The following is a 25,328-nucleotide window of genomic DNA, read 5'->3' on the forward strand; positions in this document are numbered from 1 at the left end:
AAGTTTGGGAGGTCAGATGTCACCAAGATTCCTGAGAGATACCCCAGGAAGAAAATAAGGCTTTTTGAGAAGTGGCGGATGCCCAGGGACCAGGCAGTTCCAGTTGAGCCAGTCTTGCCTTGCTGTCTAGAACTCAGGATGTAACAAAGGAATGGAGACATTCGCCAGGTTAGTGGGGGCGTTGTGGGCTAGAAAAATGCATCCTCCTTGAGGCTGTGTTGTCACCAAGTCCCAGGGGCCTACTAGCCGGTGCCAATCCACCAGCCTCACAGCCCCACAGCCATCTTCCAGGGCAGGGCGAGGAAAGGCCTACTGGGAACTTCCAGTCAAGGGCAGTTTACCTCCTCAACCATAGCAGAACCTGCCTTGACTCCAGGTTCCCAGGTGGTGCTGAACCTGGCTATAGTCTCTTTATCCCTTCTCACCCCCTACCATCCCACCACACACAGAGGCAGCTGGGACCAGAAGAGGGCCAGTCCCAAAGCAGTGACCTCCACCAGAAGCCAGCACCCAAAACTCAGGTTCCCCATCTGAACTGCCCCCAGCAGCCTTCCTGTTTCCAAGGAGATGCCCTGTTGGTATGGGGGCCTCTCTCAGTCCCTTGAGATACAGATCTGACTTCCCAGATAGCCACTCCTTTATTACTAATGCATTCGCCAACACTGAGAGGGACGGCTGGTGGGTGTGACTCACTTGCCCAGTTGGCCTTCTCCAAAACTGAGGTACATATATGCTGAGGCCTCAGGCCTGGTTTTATTTTCATAGGACCAGAGTTACTTAGCTCCATGTCCCTCTCCTACACTCACTCCCAGGAGGGACACAAGACTGCTGCCTTCCAAGTCCCTTCATCATGCCTCAGCTCCCTTTCTATTCCCACCTGCTACTCCCTTCCCCTGCACCCCTCCCTGAAACTGAGTCCCTACTCCAACCCGTTCTCCTGATGTCCCAGCCCATATAACTAGACTCCAGTTCCCCCAGCTCTGACTTCAGCTGGCTCTGAGAAACAAAAATAGCGCCTCCCCGACCCCCGCAAAAGCTCAACTCCTTAAGTCTCTAGGGCAAAGCAGCATGTTAAAAGGCACACATATTCCTAGCCCAGATAGGAATCCTCTAAAGGTGGACAGGTGGAGGGCCTCATAGCTGACTCTGCACTTGCCAAGTGACCTCACTTTTTCCATCTGTAAAAAGGGATACCCCCTGCCTCATGGGATCAAACAAGGTAACAAGGAAAGTGCTCAACATGTAATGGCCACTCAAAGGTCTCTCTCTTCACTTTGTGTGTGTGTGTGTGTGTGTGTGTGTGTGTGTGTCCTTGCTTGTGATGTGTGTCGGGGTGGGGGTGGGGGTATGTAGAGAGAGCTCCAAACAGGAGCTCCTGAGACATGGTCAGTGCTGGACCCAGGCCTGTGGCCTTCCGATGCAGACATGAGCATATATGTGACAAACACTCCCAGCACAGATGTTTCGCATCTGCAGAACTTCACAGAATCAGCATGAAAATTAAAATGGTATATGGTTATGCAAATTAAACCAAATATGGATGCAGAGATGCCCATTAACAGCAACATATCACTGGCCTCAGATAAAACTCAGGGCCAAGGGTCCACATAGGACAAGCACAGGGTGGGAAGATCAAGCAAGTCAGACCCCCTACACACATACACTGCATTCTGAACGCCAAAGATTGGCCTGCACCGGACCCAAGACACAGCACTCACTTCCCTTCCTCTGAAGAAACACATGAGCATATAAGGTGAATGCTGACCTGTCTACTGGTCAGCACAACCATTACCAAGGCCTGAGTTTATTAACTGCCAGCTGGGGGCCCTATCCAGATTAGGCAGAAGCCCAGGCACGAAGCCTTGCAAAAAGCTCCATAGTAACTTTGCCACCAGACTTCTGAGCAGCCCTCTCCTTAGTACCAACATTCTTCTGCCAGGGCAGACTGCCTACCAGGGCAGTTTCAATGCAGCTACTCTATGAGCCTGAGGTTACCTGTCCCCTTGTAAACTAGTCTATGACTCCAAGGGTACTCTATTCCCTTTTTTTTTTCTTCTTCTTCTTATTATTTTTTTAGGCGAGGCAACCCTTGGTTTACCTCACAGATTGCAAGGACTTTGTCAGCTTACAATTCCTTATTTTTTACGCCTACAGCACCTGGTCTTCCTAGGTGGTCTCCCATCCAAGTACTAACCAGGCCTGACCCTGCTTAGCTTCCAAGATCAGACAGGGTCAGGCTTATTCAGGGTGGCATGGCTGTAGTCTTTTCCCCTTTAAAACTCCACCTCCAGCACCACCTTCACCATCCCTAAATCTAATGGATTATTAAGAGGAGAGGGTAATTTAAACAACCCACTTCCTGATTTTCTAACTTGATAGCTTCTAGGACCCTGGGCACAAATACCCAAAAAGCCAACCTAGAATTGATTTGCAAGGCAGCAGAATCTCCAGAAGTGGTTGTTTAGTGCTTTATGCAGATGACCATGTTTGCCTTTCATATGAAACCCCCATTTGGACCAATGCAGGCAGGAAGAGAAGAAGGGAGGAGGGGGAAGGAATAAGCCAGGGGTAGAGGTCTGGGGGGCTTATGGGATGGCTCTTGGGAAGACATCCCACTGAGAGGGTTACTGCCCTGTGAAGCACTGCCCTCTCCCATGCACATCACTCCTGCCTCATCACCGGGGCTGCCTGCAAGAGAGGGGAATCACAGAAAGACCATGGTCCTTCCCTCTGCTCCTCAAGATGGGCAGGATTTGGGGACTGGATCAGTAAGGTGAGACTCTAAAGTAGTGTAATGGTTAGAGCTAGGAATCTGGTGTCTGACTCCCTCAGCTGTATCCCTGGGCAAGTTACTTAATCTCTCTATGCCTCAGTTTCCTTATCTGAAGAATAGGGATAACCTAGTATCTGATTACCAGGATGTCCAAACAAGCTAATTAATGCTCATAAAGTTCTCTGTGAGTGCATCTAACTCAAGTGAGCTCTGTATGTTTCAGGATCACCATCCTCGACTAGCTGTCCTGTTCATACCTGTCAGTGGCTCTGGGCAAGAATATGTGTGGCCTCTGGGGGGTGACCAGCCAGATGTGGCAGCCAAGGTGCTGCTAATTACATTCTGCGCATGGGAGGCCCAATGGGGTCGGCAGTTGGCCTCAGGGGGCATTCCAGGACTGTGCTGCCCTTGACAGCCCCAGCCTGGCAAATGGTCACCAGAGATGCAACCATAGAAAGCACTTCCAGTAGCTACAACTCTAGAGGGAGGGTTCTCATGTGCTGACAGTCCAGAGCCCATTTCCTGGGTTCCACCACTAGGATGCACACAGTCTTTGATCAGGATGGTTGCTTGGCCTTGAAAACTGACAAGAGTTACAGCCTCCTGTCCCAGTTCCCAATCCCTCTACATTACACTAGACGAAAAGAGAATATCATTCAATACCCTTCTGCAAGGCCAAGAGTCCTGCCCTGGAAGGCTCCATCACCAGATGTCCATTCTCCTCCGTATGCCCTCATCCCTCCTGAGTCCAGAAGCCTGGGCACTGCTGGGGCTCCATTCTCATTTGCAAATGCATGGAACCTCCAGCTCCTCCAATTAGTTTCTCAGGTTGGCTAAGGCTGTGAGCATCCCTGGGCAATGCCTTGGGAGCAGGGTATGCAATGCCCCTTCCCACCTAGAGACACCCACCTAGGCAACAGTCCCCCAGCATTCCCTGTGCTGCCCTGAGTGCACTTTCCCTTCTTATCCAGTTGGCAAGTTCCTATTCATCTTTCACAGCCCACCTCAGATAGCCGAATTTCCTCAGACAAAACGAACAGCAACCCACTCCATGTTCCCACAACTCTTTGTACCAAACCACCAAGGCCTGCCTCCCAACGAATCAGTCACCAGTTTGTCTCCATTCCCACAAACGGCACCCTGTCCCTCGTGAACAGCACAGGCACCCAGGATGCTCAAGAGAGTCCCTCAGACACTGCCTTTAAGCCCCAGTCATGAAGTGCTCACAGGTCTCCTATGAGGGCTGCCCTGTACCTCTTCTTCCCCCCATGAGAGGGACAAAAGAGCTCACACTCTGGGCAGCAGGTGTCTTCCTCCCAATGACACCTCACTAGGGGTCTGCCAACCTAAACTTTTCTTTTGCTCAACCTAAACTTTTATTTATTTATTTATCTATATATCTATCTATCTATTTTATTTATTTATTTATTTATTTATTTATTTTTCACAACCTAAACTTTTAAAAGCAGACTACTCCCCTCCCTCTTTCCTCCTAGCTCTGAGATCTGACTCTTCCAGGTACAGTCACCCATAACTCCCAGTGGACTCCCAAGCCTCACGATGGCACAGAGTCGGGCCAAAGAGCTCTCCCCAGGTCAGGGCCTACCATGTGCCCCAGATGGATGGAGATGTAATGAGGAAAAAGAGCATCCTTCTGCAGCTTCCCCAGTTCCCCTCTAGAGAGGCCAGATGAGATGCCATTGAGTGAGGCTTGAAACTTGGCAGGAAGGGCAGGCAAGCCTGGTGGTAGAATTAGGCAGTTACCTGAAAAGGTAGGGGCGCTCGATACCGGGTCTCTTCAGCCTCTCCCAGGCCCACCAGATGAAGGCCTATCTAATCCCAGAAGGCCTAGGCCCAAACCCATAGCCAACTTTACAAAGGCTTTACAAAGGCCTGTACCTCTCAAGTTGGTCCCTCTCTCTGTTCCACCACTGCCCCAGCACCGGCTGCACGGTTTTACTGGTGGGCGAATGAATAAATAAACCTCTGCCAGCCCAGCCACTTGGTTGCAATGATTTCAGGGCTCTCCCAGGGTCTCCTGGGGTCACTGAGTCATTCAACAAACTGTTTTCTACCACCAGCCAGTACTTGCACATCATTTTCAACAGTTCTAAAAGAGCACTCTGTCCACACTAAGGCAGTACTACTATAAACAGGTGTTGGGGAAAGCGCTCTAGACCAGAATCCATTCAGGTTCAGGATCCGGCGCTGAACCTGTCCATTCCCGCGAGTTTTCTCATCTCTGCGGTGGGACCCAGAGGCCTCCCGTCTAACCGACCCGTGGGCTGGGATGTCCGAGTCCGCCCCACTACGCGCCCCCACATCACGGTCGGCTGAGGCCCCACTGCCTCCCGCCAAACCCGAGGCTCACGTGAAGCGGAGACGACAAAGCCTCTTCCCACCCTATCCCCTAGGCCAGGGCCTCTGGGCAAAGGGAGTGAACCATGGGGCCACGCGGGTCCCCAGCAATCCCGCCCCGGCCCCGTGCGTGCCCGGAGGCTCCAAGCGGTAAGCCCTCCGGAGGCGTCTGGGCCGCGGGCGATCTGGAACCCCACCTGAAGGGCTGGGCCGGCGGCGGGCACCGCGCTCCGCAGGCAGGGCTCCCGAACTTGGAGCTCGTCGCACACTCCTAGGAGGGCGCAGGAGCCGAATGCCGGCGCCAGGCAGCTACTCACCCACCACGAGCCACAGGAGGCCGACAGGGGCAGCGGAGCGGGAACGGGAGACCGAGAAAGGAGCAAAGGCCCCAGGCGCAGGGAACTCAGCACGGTCCGCCGACTTCCTCTATCAGCGCGGGGGCAGACCCGCCTGCCGCGTCCAGCCCGCGCACCGGCCCCGGCCCCGCCCCTAGACTGCCCGGCCCCGCCCCCATCCCCCCGCCCCCCTCGTCCGCACGGGAGGCGAAGCTGGGGCGCCTGGAGCCGCGGAAGGGACTGTGGACGCAACCTGGGCCCTACCGACAGCACACCCTCAGATCGTGGTCCTTATCAGGGGAGCCGTCTGGGAAGGTTGACCACTTAATCCAGCGACGCAGGAATAGTTCCCAATGTTTCTCGCGTGGAACTGCTTTCAGAACCTCCCGAGGATTTGGAGAAACCTCAGGATGGCAATTCCCAGTCCTCACGGAACAAGAAGTAATGACCCGATGAAGCCCCTCACCAGCGCTTGTGCCCAGATATCCGCACGACTACCGCGTGACACCCGCCAAAGGAGAAACACGTGTGGCGCCAACGAAAGAGAAACAGAAACAGGAGAGCGAGGTTCGGGAAAGGATGAGGAAGCAAATAGGACCAAGGAAGTTGCTACACATGAACATAGAAATAGAAATTGAACTACAAAAAAAAAAAAAAAAAAAAAAAAAAAAAGGAAAGAAAAAGACTGGAAGGAACTATAACCAAAAATCATCACATGGTTAACGTTAAAATAATAAAAATCACAGTGATTTTCTACTTTCTACTTTTTTGTATTTTCTTTTTTCTTAAATGTCTGACTGTGGCACTTGTTTTACAATGATAAAACTATTATAATAAAAATCATATAACGGAATAGTTAAATTTAGGCAATGTTATCTATATTTCAAGTTGATTCTATCAGTTACATATCCAAGTAATTACAGTATAAATAGCAAATGTTTTAAATAGATTTAAATATTTTAAAATAAATGTCTCTGAAATACCTGGCAGCCAAAGCAAAAGAGAGAGAGAGAGGAATGGAAGAAAGAGAAAGGGATTAATTTCACAATCCTACGAAGAAAGGATGGAGCATACCAATTTCCACTTCAAGAGAGCCCACCTTTATCCCACACCTAACTTTAAATAAAATTTCTGGATGTTATGTGCAGCTTAAACTGGCTCTGAAAAAGGTATCGAAGGGGACAATCTAGAAATTTTGACCAAGAACAGGTTCATTCCAATAAATATATTTCCTCCCATGACAGTTGCTATAAGGGGGACAACACTCAGGATATCTGAGATCAGAGAACAAATGACCTGTCAGTGATCCCAGCTCAACATTCTGTTTTGCAAAGGAAGAGTGAAAGGAGTTGGAGGGGCAGGAGAGCTGTGGGCTCCACCTGGACAAATACTCCTCATTTGGGCAGTAGAGGCCTATGGTAAGCTATAAATATTTCAGGCATCCATTCTTTAGTCCCATAGGTACATTTCTAGCATCATAAATATCTTTCTAGTACTGTATGTGGTCCAGCCAGGCCAAATCATGCTTGCCAAGAAGCTGTTCCCTGGCCCTTATTGCACATTCTGTCAGGATGAGTTTAACTTCTCACCAGTGCAGATAAACTAGTAATTCTTCCAATCTCGACACAACTCAACTCCCCTCTTACTCTCACCACTTCTGATTGCTCAACTTTGAATGGATGACATACTTCTCTGCCCTCTTAAACAGGACTCTGAATAGCATTTCATTTTTTTCATGCCTCAGGGTCATTACAAACATGGCCCTGTGCTGTGAAGGAAAGCTGTGGCTATGGGCAGCGCTACTGTGCTCCGGGTCTCTGTTAAGTGCACATCTTCTCACCAATCCACACAACCCCCCAAAAAGGCAGATACAATAATGCTGTCTTGCACATTCTCCTGCAATTTTTTTTCACTTATCTTGGGTGCAATACCTAGGAGTGGAACTGCTAGGTCATAGGGTTGGGGAATGTTTAACTTTATTAGGAACTGCCAGCTTTCCCAAGTGGCTGCACTCCCAGGTAGGCAGTGTACCTGCACCCTCGCTGCTCCGCATCCCCAATTGGCTCACCCCTTGCAGGACTACCTCCCTCCATTGTTGCAGTAGCCTCCTAACAGGTCCCCTCACTTCTACCTTGGCTACCTATATTCTTTCTTTTATAAAAGGTCAGATAATGTCACTCCACTTTTTAAACTCCTTTGTAGTTTCCCAAGGTCTTTCACTAGCCAGCAAAGTTCTACATGATATGCACCCTCTCTAAGCTCAGCTCTTACCACAGTTGTATTCTTCTTCTTCAGCCCAATGTCCTGGGTACTTTTCTGGGCCTGCTCCTATTTCTCCACAGCACATATCGCAACCTGAAACATTCTATAATTATTTGTTTGTGCTGGACTGATTCCTGCCCCTGGAAAGTAATCTCCACAAGTACAGTGAGTTGTTTTATTCATGCTCTTGCCTTGGTACCTAAAACAGTGCCTGGTACTCACGGGTGCTCTACAAATGAAATAAGTATGTGAACAAGAAAAACTTCAGGTGGTGTCAGGTGCTGTGCAGAAGATTAAATGGCATAGTGAGGGCGAATGACTGGGTGGCTATTGAGATTGGGTCATCTGATAAGTTGATATCTAAGCCAATGCCTGAAAGTCAAAAGGGGACCAGACATGACAAGAGGGGAAGAGCATTCTGGATGCAGGGGACATCTATTGCAAGCATCCCGAGTCGGAAGGAGCTTGATGTAGCTGGTGAATCATGGGTGAGGGACGAAGAGTGCAGGGTGATGGCCAGGAAGCTTGAGGAGCCTGGGTGAGGAGTTGAGATTTTATCCTAAACACTGTAGAACTACTGACCCTGTTACACGGGGCGGGGTTTATACCAATCAGCCCCAAATTCTTTGCATCTCCTAACTAACTTTTTGCAAGTCTCTCAAGAACTTCTTGCAGTCAGGGTAGCTTCTCTCCACTCCAGTTCCCCCAATTCTAATTTGCTGCTTCTATATTCTTTGGTTTTTAAGATCTGTCAGCACTGTTGGCAAATTAAGAGAGAATGATGCTCCTTGCAAAGGCAAGACTATGGGGTTAGAAAACAGATCATTGGCTGCCACAGGCTTGGAGGGGGAGCAACTATAGAAGAACACAGGGGAATTCTGGGGCGGGGGGGGGCGAGGGAATTTATCTAGATCCTGATTGTGGTGGTTTTTACATGACTGTATACTTTTGTCAAAACTCACAGAACTCTACAATGAAAGGTGAATTTTATGATATGTCAAAACTATTCCTTAATAAAAAATGAAAAAATAACTACATAAATAAACGAGAGAGAATGATGCTTAGTAATGAAAACAGGTCACAAAACCCAGTGAGGTTTTGACTGAGAGGATGTTGCTGGCTGAGCAGTCAGAATCTGACAGTTTCAGATTTTCTCACTGCTGCCTGTCCTGTTCATCCTGTGAAACCGCACCCTACTTCCTAAATTCTCTTTATTGTAGCAGAAAGAGGCTGGCATTTTCAAAAACTTCTTTAAGGAACTTCGTTTCTAAAAGGTTGTTTCTAAAATTCATTGTTTTTAACCCCCAGTCCCTCTGAATGTAACTGTTTTTGGAGCCCTCTAGCATAGTGGTTAAGAGCGTAGCCTTTGCAGTTTTTCTCAGCTCTTTTTCTTACTAGCTGTGCGGCCCTGAGCACGATATCTGATTGGTCTGAGGCTTAGTTTTCTCATCAATAAAATAGGGATAATAATGCCTCTGAATACAGTGTTGGCATAGAGTTTGTACTCTAATTATTACCTATTAAATGGAAAGAAGGGGAATAGCACATTAGGCATAAAGTCAGAATGAACAAGGCTAGTTCTCAGGAGCACAAGAAAACCTGGTGTGAGGTCATTGGCATCCCTGGGTTTGCAACCAAGGAGGAGGCTGGCAGCTGCCCCCAGGAAAGCTGGCTGGCTATTGGCTCACTCGGTCCTGAGGCACTAGAACAACTTTCTTGAGTTCCTACTGCCTGTCAATTAAAGGAAATACTACATGCTTCAAAGTTGTATATGAATAAATGAACTATATAAAGGTCATAGGCACAGTGTCTGGCACACGGTGAGTTCTCAATAAGTGGTGGCTATTGTGATCATTACTTGGCAGACGCTTCAGAGGTTCCCATGCAGTGCGCTGTGAGGGTGGTTGGCTGGGAGTCAGAGGTCAGGGTATAGGAATGTGGTTCAGGGAGCAGGGGATCAACAGATGGAGTTTCTCAAGGGGCATGAAAGAGAAAGAAGAGGAAAGAAACTGCCCACTCGCTCTCCATCTCCTTCCTCTGCTTGTCACCTCCTGAGCTGCCGCCACTGGCCCTCCCCATTTGTCTCTGGGTTGCTTCTGCACCATACACCTGGACTTGATAATGCACTTTTCTCCAGGTGTCTCTCCTTTCCCAGCAGAGTTGCTGCCTGGCATTGCCTCTGGGCTCTCCGTAGACGTCAGGTGCTCCTGGAAAACTTAAGGAACGAAGGGGGAAGGGTAGCAGGGCCAGTGCGCCCAACTTTGCCAGCAGGGCTGTGGAAGGGCTGGCTGGGGCCAGGGCCGCTTTGCTCATGTTGGTTCCTGGTGCCCGGCACGTTGTTGTCTTTGTATTGGCCAAATTGGTTGTTTCTCGCTCCTGCTTCGATGGGTATCGTGTGCTCTCAAACGGCAGGAGGGGAGGCCCTGACTTCCCTTGGAGACAAATCCAGGTGGGGTTGGGGCTCTGGATGGCAGATGAGCTCATGCTTTACCTTCTGGTGCCCACTTCCTATAAGCATCCCCACCCCCAGGGTCTTCAGAGTTTCCAAAACCACAAATGCCACTTCCTTCCCTCTTCTCAAAGCTCAGGAAAGCTATAATGCACCCAGATGATTCCTAATTTGCAGAGGCTTCTTCCATCCTTGCCACCCCATCCCCTTCACTTCAGGGGTAGAAACTGACAAATTCTTGTTCAAGACCTGAGTGGTAAAAAAAGAGATGAAAGTGTAACATCTTGTGGGGGAGAAATGAGGGGCCCTGGCATTGCACAGAGTATCTCCCATACAGTAAGTTCTCCATAGTTGTTCACTATGTAAACAGGAGTTGGGGCGGAGGGAGGTGGGCTCTCTGAGGCTCTCTAAACTAATAGCCAGACTAACAGAGGGCAGAAAAGCATGGTGGTTATTTCCCAAACCTCAAGACCCTGCAAGACTCAAGTGGGTAAGCACCCAGAGCTCTTCTGTGCCCCACTGTGATGATCTGCCCTGGGATCCAAAAGAAGGGTCGGACCAGCTGCTTACCACTTCTGGTGGGCACGGGGCTGACATGAAGGAACAAACAGTGAGATTAAGGTGCCGCAGTCATAGGGGCCAGTCTGGGAAGCCCAAGGAGGGCTTGAAGGGAGGGGAAGATGGCTGATGTGGAGGGAAGATTCCCGTCCCTGGAAATGTGTGTAACGGGCTAGGAGCCACATACAAGGTTCCTGGGAAAAAAAAGTTTTCTGGCCTGAGCGGGTGGTAAACCAGCTCCCTCACCTCCAAGGTGCTCCAAGATAGAATCTAGGCTCTGGACTTTGAAGGACAGATGGGTTTGGATGGCGTGAGAGTCTAGAGAGAGGAAAAGAGAACAAATCCTGCTGGAGAAGAGGGAAAAGATGGCTACACCCAGGATCAGGGCCTGTGGGGCAAAGCTTACGTTTACCCTGGTGAGTCACCCTGCAGAGGTGAGTGGGCAAAGCTGGTGCCTGTCTGGAGTTCTCCCAGCCTGCCTGGCACATGCTGGCAGGTGTGGGCCTGCTGAGAGCTGTGAGAGGAGAACTCTGACCCAGCTATGACTTAGCATCTTTGTTAGGAAACCACCAGTCTGGGATTTCCAATGCTACCTTAATCAGCCTTTGCCCCTTGACCTTTCTATTGGAGCCAATAACCGAGTTGCCAATGAGGCCTCACCCAAGGAATCAAAACAGAGTGACTCCCAGGACTAGCTCCCAAAGCCCAAAGGGCTGGCTCTGGTGAGAATGGGCTCCAGGGAAAGAGGCAGGTGGGAATGTCCTGGGGGAGGTGGGTGGACTCTCCTGAAGAACTGGGTGCCTCAGCATTTGCCGGCCAGGTTGTTGGGTCTCTGTGCTCTCCTTCATCTCGTCTCTGCCTGCCTTCGTCTCATCTCTGCTCTTCAGGAAGCCAGTTTTTTGGAGTTGGCTAAGCCACAACACGCCAGGGAACAGGTGTGGGGGTCCTGGCGTGGGCGAGAAAGGGGCCTAGCCACGACTGGCTTGAATGTTTTACACGGTGATTTGTTAGAGGGAGACATGCTGAGAAAGGCCGCATCGGTGTGTGTGGGCACACAGCTGGAGAACGCCACGTGGCTCTATGAGTGCCACACGTGGGACTCAGTGTTCCTTGAGGGGAGGGACCGTGACTCTCATTACTGTAGCCTCATGAACATTCCAGACCTGTGGCAGGGAAAGAACAAATGTCTGGGTTCCAGCTGTGAAGGCCAAGAGATGCTTGCTTCACCTCACGTGAAGTTTCTGGGTCTTCATTCCATGTTGTATTTCCCCATATCCAATCCAACCCCATGTGTTTCTTTCCTACAAATGCACTGAACTTCAGGTGTCATCACTAATTTCCTGGAAGCCCAGACTTGAACAGCTGCTGCTGGTTCCCGTCACAAGCACTGGAGTAAGACACTGGTACATCTGCTCGTGGGCAAGAGTCTATGCTCAGTCCTGAGGGGGAAACATCTGTGTGTAGCTCTGGTGGCCAGCATGTTAATGCGTGACTCAGCAGTCACAGGATAGGCACAGACCGACACATTCAGAGCACACAGTATCTCTAATCTCTTTTCTGCTTCACAACTACTTCTTGAGGCTGAGTGGATGTAATTTTCCCATTTCAAGAGTCAGCTAGCCAGATGGCCAAGGTAAGGCCAGATGCCAGATCAGATTCCTGGTCTGTTCAGTGCTCATTTCACATGGCCAAGTGGCCTCCAATAAAGAATTTTCTAATGGGTGGAGTGGGGGAGAGAAGGGGATAGGACTCAAGATCATTTCAGAGGAGCATAAAGAAAAACGGACTGGGGAGATCACCCCGTTAGCTTGGAGGAAAAGAATGAGAACTGTTTTAAACTGTGGGCCTATCCTAATCCCGTGGGACCAAGCACACCCATAGAACTGCCGAAAGGGGTGCGGCAGACACTGACTACTGGGTGGTGAAGACCAGCTACACAATGGTCACTGGCCCCCTTCCCTGGCTGAACTCACTGCTTAGCTCTCAAAGCCATGGGCAGTTCTTAGACACGTGAAGACCCAGCCATATCAGTCTGTTTAGTGTCTAAGTGTTCCTCAGTTGCCAAGTCCAGGGGCACAATCCCCACATCAGGGTCGGAAAGTTTTTCCCAGGTCCTGCTATCATGGCTTAGTCTCAGAGAGTGGTGGTGTCTCTTAGTTCATCCCCTGGGTCCTTGGAAAATTCTTTTCCAGGGAGGCAGACATATGAGGTTTTGGTTGAGGAGGCCTGGGAGGCAGGCATTGTTCTGTTGCTTCACTTGCTTTAAAAACTAAGTTCTTTACCTGTCTCCAGCTCTTGAACCTGATAGGAGCAGAAAATACAGGCTCCTCAGGCTGTGTATGCAAGGCGGGCCAGGTTGCCTGGATGCTCCCACCCTAGTGAGGGCAACAGCCCTCCCATCACCCAGGGCTCTGGTGGGCTGCACTCTATTTCATGCCTTGTGATAGCTTCTGCTCATTGAGGCCTGGGGAACGTGTACTTCTGATTCCATTAGGTGAAGCTGGAGGTGGGTGAAGAGCTTGGTGCTTAAAGCAAGTGGACGTTCTGGTGGAGGGGGGCTGTCCTCCACCCGGGCAAATAGCTTAGGAAAGATGACAATTTTCTCACCTGCCCTTTTACTTCAAGATATACACAAGCATACCTCGTTTTATTGCGCCTTGCTTTATTGCGCTTCACAGGTGTTGCATTTTGTTTTCTTACAAACTGAAGCCCCTCCACTAACAAAAAGATTACGACTCGCTTGTGATACTCGCTTTATTGTGGTGGTCTGGAACTGAATTCGCAATATCTTTGAGGTATGCCTGCAGTAACGTTAAGGAAAGGAGAGGAAGAAGAGGTCTTACTAGATAGCAGTTGCTCTCTTCCAACCAAAACAAAGAAGGTAGTGAGGACAGAAATGATGGACCTGGAGCAGGGGGAACATAGTTCTCCCACCCCACAGGAACATACTCTGTTGGAGGCCAACTGGGGCGGGGGGCTGGTGCTGGAGCATCCAGGAAGAAAGGCTACCTTGAGCCTTTGGTTTTATGGGCAGATCCCAGCTCCCTGAGGGTGTGAATTTGCTTACTGAGGGGGAAAAATGACCCTCTTCCACACGGGAGAAAAAAAATAATGGCTGACTTTATTTTGGCTGTTGGCCACAGGAAGATTGCAAACAGCTGGAGGGTAAATGGTGTGTACTCCACCACTCAAACTGAAGAAAGGTACTATTTGTTTCCCACTTTCCTTTGCTCTAATGACTCTAAAAGTCATAAACAGAAGCAGCAGGGCTCTTCACAGACACAGAAACAAACTTATTTTATACCTATATGTAAACTACTGCAAAGTCAGCACAGGAGCATTCTCTTCTACCAGAAAACTTGGCCTTTCTTGATGCTTCAAAATATCTTCCCATAGGAGAACTTGGAAGAGCCGTCGGGCTGCTTTGGTGTCCTCCAGGAACAGGGGCTGAGGCCTTTCTCAGGTGGCTCGTTTGAAGAGACACTGGGGCTGCCACCCTTCAGGAGTAAGGCTCTGGTGCCTTTTCTGGGCTGCAGATGACACAGCATGGAAAAGACAGGGGTGTCCCCTTGAGCTGACTGTTGGCTTGTTCCCAAATCTGGGTAAAGCACCAATCTGACTCAGGCTCAGCAGTTTCGACTCAGGCACCCAGCCCTCCATACCCAATCTTCCTGCCTCTCCACTCGGATTTTTACAGGTGATTTTAAGAATAAAGACTGAAAACAGTAATTACTGCAGCTAGAAATGTTATTTTGTCCCAGTAAGAGGCTGGTACCAAGCAAGAGGCTGGCCCTGGTTACACTTTTAAAACGGTATTTAATTCTTTAAAAACATTATAAAAATAGTTAAAGAAAATGCAGCTGGGGAAAGGGAGCTATTGGCTGTCAGGTGCTTCTTGTCTTTTCTTTTCACCCACAGTAAAGACTTGGCTATCACACTCTTAGCGCAACAACCTGAAGGCCAGAGTGCCAAACCTTAGATATTTATCAGGGTTTCTCTCCCAAGAAATGCTCACTTTTCTCATCACTTGCTGTGATAGGGCCTGTGGTATGTGCGAGTGAACTCTGGTTCTTCTGGCTCTTGCTCAGCATCCTAAAATGAACACACCCTAACTTTCACTTGGATGAACCCCACATCCTTGACAATGATTCTGGAGGACCAGGGACCCATGCCCTGTCCCCTGGCGACACTGCTGGGAGAGGTCTGGTGGAGCTGCTTCAAGGTGGAGGTGCCTGGTGGCTCTGGGCTGCCCCCTTGAGCCTAGTGCTGGTTTGTTCCCAGTTAAGGCACTGAGTACAGAGCCCAGCACTGTCTAGCCTCAGGTACACACCCAGCGGCAGCCTATCTGAATGTTCTGGGAACACTGCTCATCTATAGCGATCTGTATCTAGTAAGTTATGTTCCTGAGAGGATTCAGCCTAGCATTTAAAATAATTAAAAATAAACGCCCAACTCTGTTGGCATACCAGATACACCCGAGATGACCTTGGGCAGTTGGAAACCAGCCCCTGGAGGTACTGTGAGAAACTTCCTTCAGCCCATCTTGGGTTCTTACCCTTCTTTAAGGTGAATGTTAGTTATTATGAAAGATGTCTGTATGTCTACACAGGCCCTGATTTAAGAATCTCAAACCCTTCGATGCACTGCCTTCCCACGATCCTGGTTGATTACCAGCCCCAGGTGAGACAGCGGGCGGTCCTGACCAGTAAAGTGATGTGCCTAAGGCTATGTCTGAAGTCGGAAAGAGGCATGGACAAGTTCGCGTTTGAATGCTGACCTTGATCTCAGCACACTCACACCCCTGCTGCCCTTTCATGTGTGGTCAGACAGCAGCAACCTTGTCCTCGTATCATAAGAGCTGCGTGAGGCAGCCCTACTCTCACACTGGGCACTACAAAAGACCCTTCTCCCGGGCCTAGGGGATGCTCTGCCTGCCCACTTTGAAGACCTTTCGAAAGAGCTCCAGCCTTCCAGGCCCCAGGCTGGGTGCCATTGCAGGAAGATCCTCAGCTCGAGTCCTGCCTAGCTGAGGCCTGGGCCACCCCATCACAGCTGGTCCTACCTGGGGCTAAAGGCTGAAATCCAGCCTACTTTAGAACTAGATGTCCACTCTGGTTCAGAAAAGACATGCTGGAGGTGAAAAGGAGTGTGTGTAAACACGTGTGCATAGGATGCTGTCTCCCCTTCCATTTCTGTCCTGGTAACATGTTGCTTCTCAGGCAGAGGCGGCCAGCACATGTGGCCTACTCACAAAATCTGGGATTCCAGCTTCCCTGTTTAGGCCCTAGCTGCAAGACCTCAGGGCACAGGATACAAGGAGTGGGGCTGTCACAAAATACAACCTGAGTGTTTAGCAGCAACAGGCTGTCTGGGAGCGTCACTGGAGGGCTTGTGACCCTGGGTGCCTAGTCTAACAGGCTCCTTGATTTGGTGTGGCAAGGGGCGGCTCTTGTCCCCTGGGCTGGTGTTTTGATGGGACATAGCCCACATAAGGGGATGGTTTTTACCCTCCTCACTGAGTATTGCAGTGGGGAGGTTCTTCACAGCAGGTAACGAGGAGGAGGAGAGCTCTCCTTAAGTGGGACTGTCTTGCCAGCTCATAAAGTGTCATAAAATGGCACATTCTCTCCCTTTACCATTTTTCACTGATTCCTAAGAAGGAACCATGAGGATTCAGGCAGGGTTCAGGAGGGATTTCTAAGCCATCAGACATGGTGGCTTCTTGGAAAGAAAGGAAACATGTGCTTCTGATGTGTATTCCCTGGGGCTCCAGCAGCCTTCCTTCCTGGTTGCCTAATATAACAATCATCATTCCTGCCACTTGGGGTTGTTGTGCACTGAAGCCAAGTCCTGCCTGTTTCCAGCTCTAATCAAAGTGAGCCCTTCTGAGGAACAAAAGGTGACCAGCACAGGTGACTTCCAAACTCCTCTTCTTTCCCAGCAGGCATGTGTCACAATCCATCTTTCCTTTTAGGAATCTAGAGTCACAGTATATTCACTCCAGCTGGCTCTACTGTCCCTAAGATGTGTACATTTGCATCAGCTAGGCCCTTTTCTTCCTTCTGGAATAGCTGGCAAGAGGCTGGACAAGGCTCCCCTCTATCCATCTGTTGCTGTTTTCTCCCTCTCATTACTGCTACAAAGGGAAGCATCACGCCTTTGGGATTAGCTCTGTGGGTCATGATGAAGTCCACTACGCTTCTGATGGGGCAGCAGACCAAGGGAGGGGGACAGAGCTGGGCTGCCTCCATTTGGAAAAACAGCCCTGGAGGCTTCTTGTAGTAAAGAGAGAAGAGTCAGCCAGGATTATTCCCTTCAGTCTCTTGGTGATGTTTCCAGTCTGAAGAAGGGTGACGTCAGCTCTCTCCAAGACCCAATGCACCAAATGTAGTTGGGGACATCGATATCTCTCAACCATCAGGCCTAGAGGCTGCAGGATCCCAGGTCAGCTGTGTCAAAGGCTAGAGCCCAGGCAGGCCTGGGAGCAGCAGTTGCCAGGAAGGTCGCCAGGACGCAGGGTCATTACAGCTTGGAGAATCTCTAGAACTTGCTTCTCTTCAAGGGGGTGTACTGGGGTTTGGTTTTGAAGAGCAGCTTCTTACCACACAGGGTTACTTCATACATTTTCTCAAGCGATAACAGTTGATAGCTGAGCCAGGATAATATGGATAACTAAAAAAAGTACAAACTTAAAAAAATAACGTCTTCTGTAAACAACTTTGTACACAACCATACACACACTAGACACAGCATGGACATCACCTACTTGAAAAGGGCTGGTGGTAGAATGTGGAAATGTATCCAGGCTCACTGCCAAGTCCAGTACAATGGCTTAAGAAATACAGTCTGTATTTCTTTTGAAACTTTTATTGTGCATAAAGTGGCCCATTCTTCTTTGTAGCTTGGTTGCTGCCTAACCTTTGAAATTTCTTTCTTTAAATTCTCTCCACTTCTTGCTCCACTGAAAAATTTCTTCTCTTTAGAAAAGGTAAAGAATAATCTATCATTGCTGGTCAAAGGCCTGGGGGCAAAGGCCCAAAGATGCCATATGGGCAGGGTGAGGACCCCACAGTGCTACTGGCCAGTCCCCCACTGATGACTCAGACTCAGGGGCTGGGGTGCCTGCCACTGCCCTAGGTGGTGCTGAGCCTGGTTGCCCACTGTGTTGGCTTTGTGTTTGGCTCACCGACCTCTGGCATTTCAGATAAATATACATCCTCCTCCTTCTACCTTCAAGGGAACTTAACTCACAAGAAGAAAGCCTGCTTGGAGCTGCATGCATTTCCAGAGTTGGAAAACATTTCATGCAGCATGTCACAGGGTAGTAAATAAACTGCGAACTAGTGGTTATAAAATGGGAGCTTTTTAAAAGAGTGCTCTACCAGAACCTGAAATCTTAACACTTAGATGTGGAGAGCGGGGAAACATTTTACAGGCTCGTGGATTTTTAAAGCTTCTCTGCAAAGTCTTCAGCCCTCTTTCTAGTAACGGAAGGCAGCAGTGTGTGCTTTGGAGCGATGCAGTACTGGCCGGCGGCAAGGGGCAGACAGTAACATCTGCTGCTCCTGCTACATTAGGCCACTTAGAGAGGATCGCTATGCTATGGCCGCAGCCCTTCCCAACCACTTCATAAACTGCTTCCTTGTTCTGGGGTTAGCAGGGAGCTACAAGGAATGGAGGCAGTCCTCCCGGGGGTTGGCCAGGCATAGTGGTCTTCGAGAGGTGGAGGGTGAGGGAAAGGGCCACAAAGGCGATGAAGGTCCTGTCTGAAGTCCAATTTTATTGGAAGGCTGCAGTTTAAAGATGGAATCTATGACACCCTCCCCTCCCCCTTTTAAGAAAAGAGAAAAAACAGAGACCCTACCTGCCTCATCAGTAAACATGAAATGGAGTCAGAACTGTGGTGGCTGCTAGCAGCATGCCTCCTCGATTTTCAGAGGAGGGGGATGGCAGCTTTTAGACAAAGTGAAGAATAGCTCTTTGCTCCTTTGTAGTGAGAATGAATGTTCAAGTTGAGGCACGGTGTGGTTCCCCATGGAAGATCCAAGGTCAGTGTGGACACCTGATCTCTCTTGCCCTCAGATGGCCTTGAGAGTTGCCAGGCCTCTGTTCTCGCTACACAGGCCCCTCTCCACAGCAGCTGGCTTGAGAACCCTCCCGGAGTGGCCTGGCACTGGCAGGTCTCCTCCCTGGGCTGACTGTGCACTCACTCCGTGGCTGGTCAGGTGCTGCCCGACCAGGTTTCCTCAGACAGTGGCTCTGTGCGCTGTGTACAGCCAGCCTCTGGCCGAATCATGAGAAAGGAGCAGAGTTTGGCTCAAGGAGCTGGGTACATGATGCTTATCCTCCCTTGTCTCTCCATGAACATCTGGATACTGGGGAGGTTTGGGCTGAAGCTATTACGTTTGTGAGAGACCAACCTAAACCCCAATACCTGTTGTACCACATACACTTCTATCTGGTTGGAGCTCAGGATGGGCTGAGGGAATCCTCATCAGCAAGATGGATTACAGGGTCCCACCATGCACTGTCTCAGCCAGTCTGGAAGAGGACTATACCCCAACTTTCTTTAATAAATGTATCGTGGAAGGTGAAACCCTGGCACCAAAACTAAGGGACAAAATGGGTTCTGCAGAGCCAGTACTCCCACCACAGGGAGATGAGTGGCATCTGTGCCTGCTGGTCTGGCTTCAAATAGTGCTGAAATGTCTCCTTGACAAGTGGGTGGCGTAGACATAAAGTTTGGTGTCAGAGTGAGGACAGGATGCCAGGTGGAGGAGGAGAAGTTGGACACAAAGTACAGGAGGGGACAGAAGAGCTGTGAGCAGGGGCCCCCACGAGGGCCTCAGCTGCTCCCTGATGCCAGCTGGGTCAGTAACACTATGAAGAAGGCTAATAAATAGATGGATGTAACAAATGTTCAGTCAGGTTGGGATGGGACACCTCTTTCACTCCCACACCAGGTGCCAGGTGATCAGTGTCTCTAGTAAAGATATAAAAATGAAGTTGCTTCTTTTCAAGTATTAAAAAAATAAGTTAATTGACAAAAAAGGGTCCAAAGCACTGAGTGTCTTGCCAGGTTGTCAGCTTCATTTCAATGTGCAAACGCAGGAAAAACACCAAGGAGGATAACTCTGGCCCTGACGTGAAGTGCCGAACAGTGACAACGCCTGTTTGTCAAATTCTGAGCCTCACTCGTTCCCCAAAATCAGTATTTTCCAGTGTTAAAATGGTTGTGAATTAAAAGCAAAATGCAGCAATCCACAGGCTTTAGGCTAGTCATAGAGAGACCTGGGGCATTTGGCCACTTGGGATGCAGTGTGTGGTGTGGGGCCGGGGAGCAGACCCCTCCTGGATCCTCCTTACTCACTTGCATAACGAACTCAGGAGCTGGCCCCCCTCGGCTTCCCTGTGATGCTGGGGTAGGTGTCACCCTGATTGGCCGTGGTCGCTCTCCTGGTCTCGATACACATGTGGCTTTCCTGGGCTGTCTCCTTCATTTCTTTGGTGGTGCTTCAGGAAGCATGAAGACAGGTGCCCCTTTCTCTCTGTGGGGTACACTCTGATGGCTATGGTTCTGACAGGGGTGAGCAGTTTCCTTCTCTTACTAAATATTCCTGTGCAAGAAGGAGTGCCAGTCACCACTGTGGGGAACGTGCAGGGCTTTCTTTTCCCCACATTATGGGTCTACACTCCATGACCTCTCCCCGGAGCAGGAGGTCAGGATGGGTCTCTTCGAGGAGGCAGAGCCACCTCAGATAATCATCTTCGGGGTGAGGGGAGTGTTCCCCACAACAGAACTTGACCCGCTCTTCAAGAGGCACGTGGACACGTGAGTGTGAACTCCCAGGAGGTGCGGCCCTTCTCAGATCTTGAATCCGGGTAGTCTGGGAGAGCCCACCCAGGTCAGGCAGATACCACAGACCAGCCAACCAGAGCGTGGATAAGCACTCAGGACCAGTTCAGGCTGAAGCCTTTTGATAGCATGACAGCCTCCAAGTCCTTGTCCTCCTCTTTTTCCCGGAGCCGCTGCTCCTCGAGCAGGGCCACGAGGGCGTCTCTCTGCTCCACCACCTCCAGCATCTCGTTCAGGATCTTCTTCTCCTCTGATAGCTCCTCTTCGGTCTTCAGGTGATCTGGGTGGTAACCGAAGACATTAGGTCTGTAGGGCCGGAAGCAGCAGGCCCGCACCCAGCCTTCCCGTGTGCAGCTCACCCGTTCCCCCTCTTACCTTCCACCGCCATCCGCTCCCGGAGTTCCTGCTGCAGTCGGCTCTGCCGGTCTTCCAGTTCCAGCTCCCGGGCGCTGGGGAGGGAGACAAGCAACAGTGATCTGGGGACCACAGTAACTCATCTACTAAATTAGCAGGCTGTGTTCCTGCTGTGACAGGCACTGAACTCACGTTCCCCTTTAGCTGGGTCCCAACCTAAAGCCACTCACAAAATCATCAGCTCCGACTCGTAGCGCACCATGGCATTTTTCTCTTGCACCAGCTTGAACCACTCCTGCATCAGCTTGGGGTCGTCCTTCTTGCCCATGCCTGCCAAAAGAGAGGGCATGTTACGTGCATGGAGGGTCTGCTGTCTACCCATCCAGCAGGAGTCATCACACTGGGGCAAATGTGCAAAGAGAGCCGAGCAAGATGCTGCCGGAACGCTCCCAAGCCAGGTCCAGAGTTTGCCTGCAGCTGTGGAGGGGGTGCCACCCCCCGCCAACCCCCAGGGCCTAATGGACCCTGCATTTCCATTTGTCCTTCCCAGGCCTGGCCCTCACCCTTCAGTAACCTGGTCATCGCTTGTTTGGAGCTCTCCTCAATGGTTCTCTTTTGGTATGTTTTAAGTGCTTTGCCTTCCTGTTTTCTTTCATTCACTTAATATTTCTTTGGTACTTGCTATGAACTAGGTCTGCTTTGAGGAAACCAGCCTAAGGAATTTATATGCCATTCTTCGCCCCCTTTTAAGTCACTCACTAACTCAGCTCCTTCCAGGCACTGCCTGCCCTGGGCCTCCGGTACTACACCTCATTATTCTTTTATCTGACCAAACCACTCTCGCAACGGATCCTGCATGGAATACGTAGCACATCTCAAGACAGCTATCAGGTTTCTCACCAAGGGCAGAGAAACACCAGCAGACCCTAGAGACTAAGTGAGGCGGCCACTCCTGGCTCTGATCTAATCCCAGCAGCAGCTTCCAGGGCTGGTGCCTGCCTGCTCACTCAAGTTGCCCTGCACCAATGCATGACTGATATTAAACCTCCATCTGGTGCAGCCTGACCCTGCTGGGCTTAACTGCAGAAGGAGGCTGGAAGAGAGAACTTTCCAAGGAATCACACCACCCGAGGGAACAAACACCTTGTTCTTGGAGCACAAAGCTCTTGGCCACCGCGTGATCCTGCCTGAATGCAAAAGACAGACTGTCAGTGGTTCTTCAATATTTTTGGGTTACAAACCATTTTGAGACTCAGGAAAGCTAGAGACTGTCTTCCTAGAAAAATGCTTGTATATACATCTAACAATTTCATATAGAACTTCAGGGTGTTCATGGCTGCCTGAAGTCCATCCACAGGGCCCCGGTGAAGAGGCATTGGACTGGAAAATCCTTCAAAGTGCTTTCCATTTTATGAGTTACTTGGCTGGATGTTCTATCCCAGTAAAGACCAAACCCAGAAACATAGGGAGTACACTCTCAGGTGGGACGGCTCATTTATCAAGTTCCTTCACTTACTCCTACATTCTTACCACCTGACTTCCTTGCCACACTGTTCAAAGACAATTCTTTCTGCAATGTGGTTTGCTTGACATATGAGGCCCAAGCCAGTTAGTCTTTCAATGGAGCCACACTCTGGAGAGGCAGAAATGAATCCTGTTCATATAAATAGGGGTTAGCGTATGCACTGTGCCCCAGTGCAGATGCAGCTGTGCTCCCAAGGTGAAGGCCTGTGCCTGAGTCCGAAGGATGGAAGCTCCCTCCTGACTGGTCAAGCCTGTGACTGTGGAGGGCATGCTGGAGTGTCTGGGGACTAAAGCTCTCCTTACCCAACCCAATAGACTTGGTTCTTTGGCTTTAAAGCAGCCTACAGCTCAGTTCCATGCATTCCTTTCTGAGCATCTCTGCACAGTGTGCCCACATGGCCATGGAAGATGGAGCCCTGAGGCATGCAAGCTGCCCAGTGTGGCAAGCCATGAATACACTGGGAAGTCTCTCCCTCCTTCCCACCTCCCCAAAATTCCATGGGGAGACATCCAAACACCACTCATGAGCTATGGCAGATTGTTCACAGCCGATGAGCAAAGGTATATGGTGGGGAGGGTGAAAGTCAAATGTGAGCGCCATGGAGAGCAGAGGAATAGGTTAGCAAGGGTTAGTCATGACCACACTTCCCCTTCCCCTTCCCACATGCCTTTTCAATGACAATCTCATCACTGCAACAGACTTCAAATCAGACAAACTTAAACACACACACACACACACACACACACACACACACACACACACACTCAGCAAGACACAGGGTAGAGAAGTTTGCTTTTAGTGATTGTTTTGGAAAAGAACTCAAGAGGCATTTGTGTAGACCAGTCTTTGTAAGGACAGTATTCCTCGACTCCACCAACACAAATCATTGCTGCACAGGTGGGAGGTTCCTCACCTGTGAACCTGGCCCCTCTATCTGCTGGATTTGAGACTGAAAGGCCCAACCATGAATGGTGGTGCAATATCGTGGGATGCTTGGCTACGGCCTGGAAGGCCTGCCCTGGAGGCCCTCTGGTTTCACTCCGGACCCCAGTCCTCCCCTGAGACAGTCAAAGGGATACTGTTCCTTTTAAGAAACTGCCACATACTCATGGAGTTTTGTAATAGGGCTATCAAGTGTCAGAGAAAGAAAGAGAAACAGTTGGGTGTAGGTCCCTGTTTAACTGGCGTTGCTACAGCCCTGAGAGGCAGTGGGGATGAGATGGGGAGTTACGTTACCTTCCTGGACACAGCAAGGGCAGAAGGAGAGAGGTCTACGCCGTGGAGTCCCGCCACTGGGCTCAACTTCAAAAAGGACCAAACAAAGAAGAGGAGGAGGAGGAGGAGACGGAGAAAGACAAAAAGGAAGAGGAAGAGGAGGAGGAGGAGGAGTTTGGAAGTGGAGAGGAACAGGGAGAAGGTGAAATAAAAAACAAGCAGAGGACAAAAAGCATAAAAAGTGAGAAAGGAACAGGAGGAAAAGAAAAAAATACAAGAAATGGAAAAGCAGAAACAAGGGAAACAAAGTCTACAAATGAATTAAGTCCTTTTTTCAGCACGGAAACTGAACAAGAGCAGACCCAGGCATGGGTGGCAGTCCCTGATGTGGGCATAGGGCTTAAAAAAGGAATGTACATGCACACGTTCCCTTCCTGATGGCAGGCCGCTCACAGGTAAGGGGCTGTTCCTCCTTCTTCTAGTCCCCACTGGGAGGGCGGTGACACTGGGTATTACCATACAGTGGCCTTTTGGGTTTTGGGTTCCCTTCTCAAAAATGCCCAAAGCCCCTGGACAGGCCTGCCTAACTCTGTAACAGACTGTTAGATATGTAGCCAAAACTGCTTCTAGATTTTGCAGGTGATAACCCTGGGCAACTAACGAAACCTGTACTCATATTCATAGATACATGCCCTCCCAGTAAAACAAAGCTTGGATATGTCTAAGGAGTAAGGAGGGGTCTGTGACTGCTGGGTTGCCATGTCCACAGAAAGCAGCTCTGAGTCTTTGGAGGCAGCACCCAATCTTGTGATGGGATTCCAGTGCTCTGACATCTGCAGTGCTTTGAACTCTGAGCCAGGACATGCTGGGAGAACGTGTCCACGCAGAAGCAACTTCCACCAGCCTGTTTCGCTATCCCCCAACAAGCCAGGGAGAGCCAACCATCCCCTTTTCTTCTGCTCTTTCCATCTGCACAGCTAGGGTAAGGCTGTCACACTTTGGACTGTAAGACCAAAAGGGGTGAGTTGACAGGACATGCCAAAACCTCACAGTAACAGTGCTAGTAAGTCATGGATGGGGCAACTGAGAGAAGACAGTGTGCAGAGAGAGAAACTCAAGAAGAGGGAGAAGAGCTCAGCAGGGACCATCACAGAACCACAGGGGCACACACAGGAGACGAGGAGCCCCTCCCCAGGCCCCTGGGGCAGAAACGCCTCAAGAACTGTAGGGTGGGGGTGGGAAGGTGACCCGGTGGTTTTACAGTTGGAACAGGGTGTAAGAAGTAACCCCGTTTTAGTCACCTGAAGGGCTAAATAGACAAGCTATTGGTTGAGAGGCCCTTGTACTTTGCAGTTGAGTAAAAGGCACCACATTCTCTTTCGTTTAAGCTCCTCACAGTGGTTTTCGTAGTGCTTGTGCAGTTAATCTGATATTGGATAAAACTTCGAAACTAAAGCCAGAGACTGTGTGCATGTGCATGCGTGTGTGTGTGTGAAATGCTGATTATACCCAGTGTTCTCAACAGACATGGACTGTGAGCAGCTCACAGTCAGTGGGGGAGGGGAGAAGGGTTTCTTTCTTAAAAAACACACTGCTTTGTAGATGATCTGCATTCAACCTTCTTTGTTGCAAAGGGTAGATTT

General features: G+C 49.9%; 2 protein-coding genes and 1 pseudogene across 12 annotated transcripts in view; all 3 read right to left on the reverse strand.

Annotated features, from left to right (window-relative positions):
• The window catches only part of BID (BH3 interacting domain death agonist), a 39,110-nt gene extending 33,038 nt beyond the window's left edge, over positions 1–6,072 (reverse strand). Inside the window, exon 1 of one of the 4 annotated variants that reach the window (XM_039869257.1) lies at positions 5,933–6,072. The gene's annotated coding sequence lies outside the window, so the exon portion shown is untranslated. The other 3 variants (XM_039869255.1, XM_039869253.1, XM_039869254.1) reach the window with 3 other exon arrangements.
• LOC120607485 (uncharacterized) lies at positions 2,146–2,264 on the reverse strand (annotated as a pseudogene).
• Positions 6,073–13,837: 7,765 nt separating the features above from the next.
• Positions 13,838–25,328, reverse strand: part of MICAL3 (microtubule associated monooxygenase, calponin and LIM domain containing 3) — a 188,963-nt gene continuing 177,472 nt past the window's right edge. For all 8 annotated transcript variants that reach the window (XM_039869262.1, XM_039869260.1, XM_039869263.1 and 5 more), the window contains 3 exons: positions 21,176–21,275; positions 20,967–21,040; positions 13,838–20,871 (listed from right to left, as the gene is read on the reverse strand). In XM_039869262.1, coding sequence (XP_039725196.1) covers positions 20,687–20,871; positions 20,967–21,040; positions 21,176–21,275 — 359 coding nt within the window. In that variant the 3' untranslated portion in view covers positions 13,838–20,686. The remainder of the gene's footprint in view (positions 20,872–20,966; positions 21,041–21,175; positions 21,276–25,328) is intronic.

The sequence above is a fragment of the Pteropus medius genome, unplaced genomic scaffold (assembly GCF_902729225.1).
Source record: "Pteropus medius unplaced genomic scaffold, Ma_sr-lr_union100, whole genome shotgun sequence".
In the NCBI taxonomy this organism is placed as follows: Eukaryota; Metazoa; Chordata; class Mammalia; order Chiroptera; family Pteropodidae; genus Pteropus; species Pteropus medius.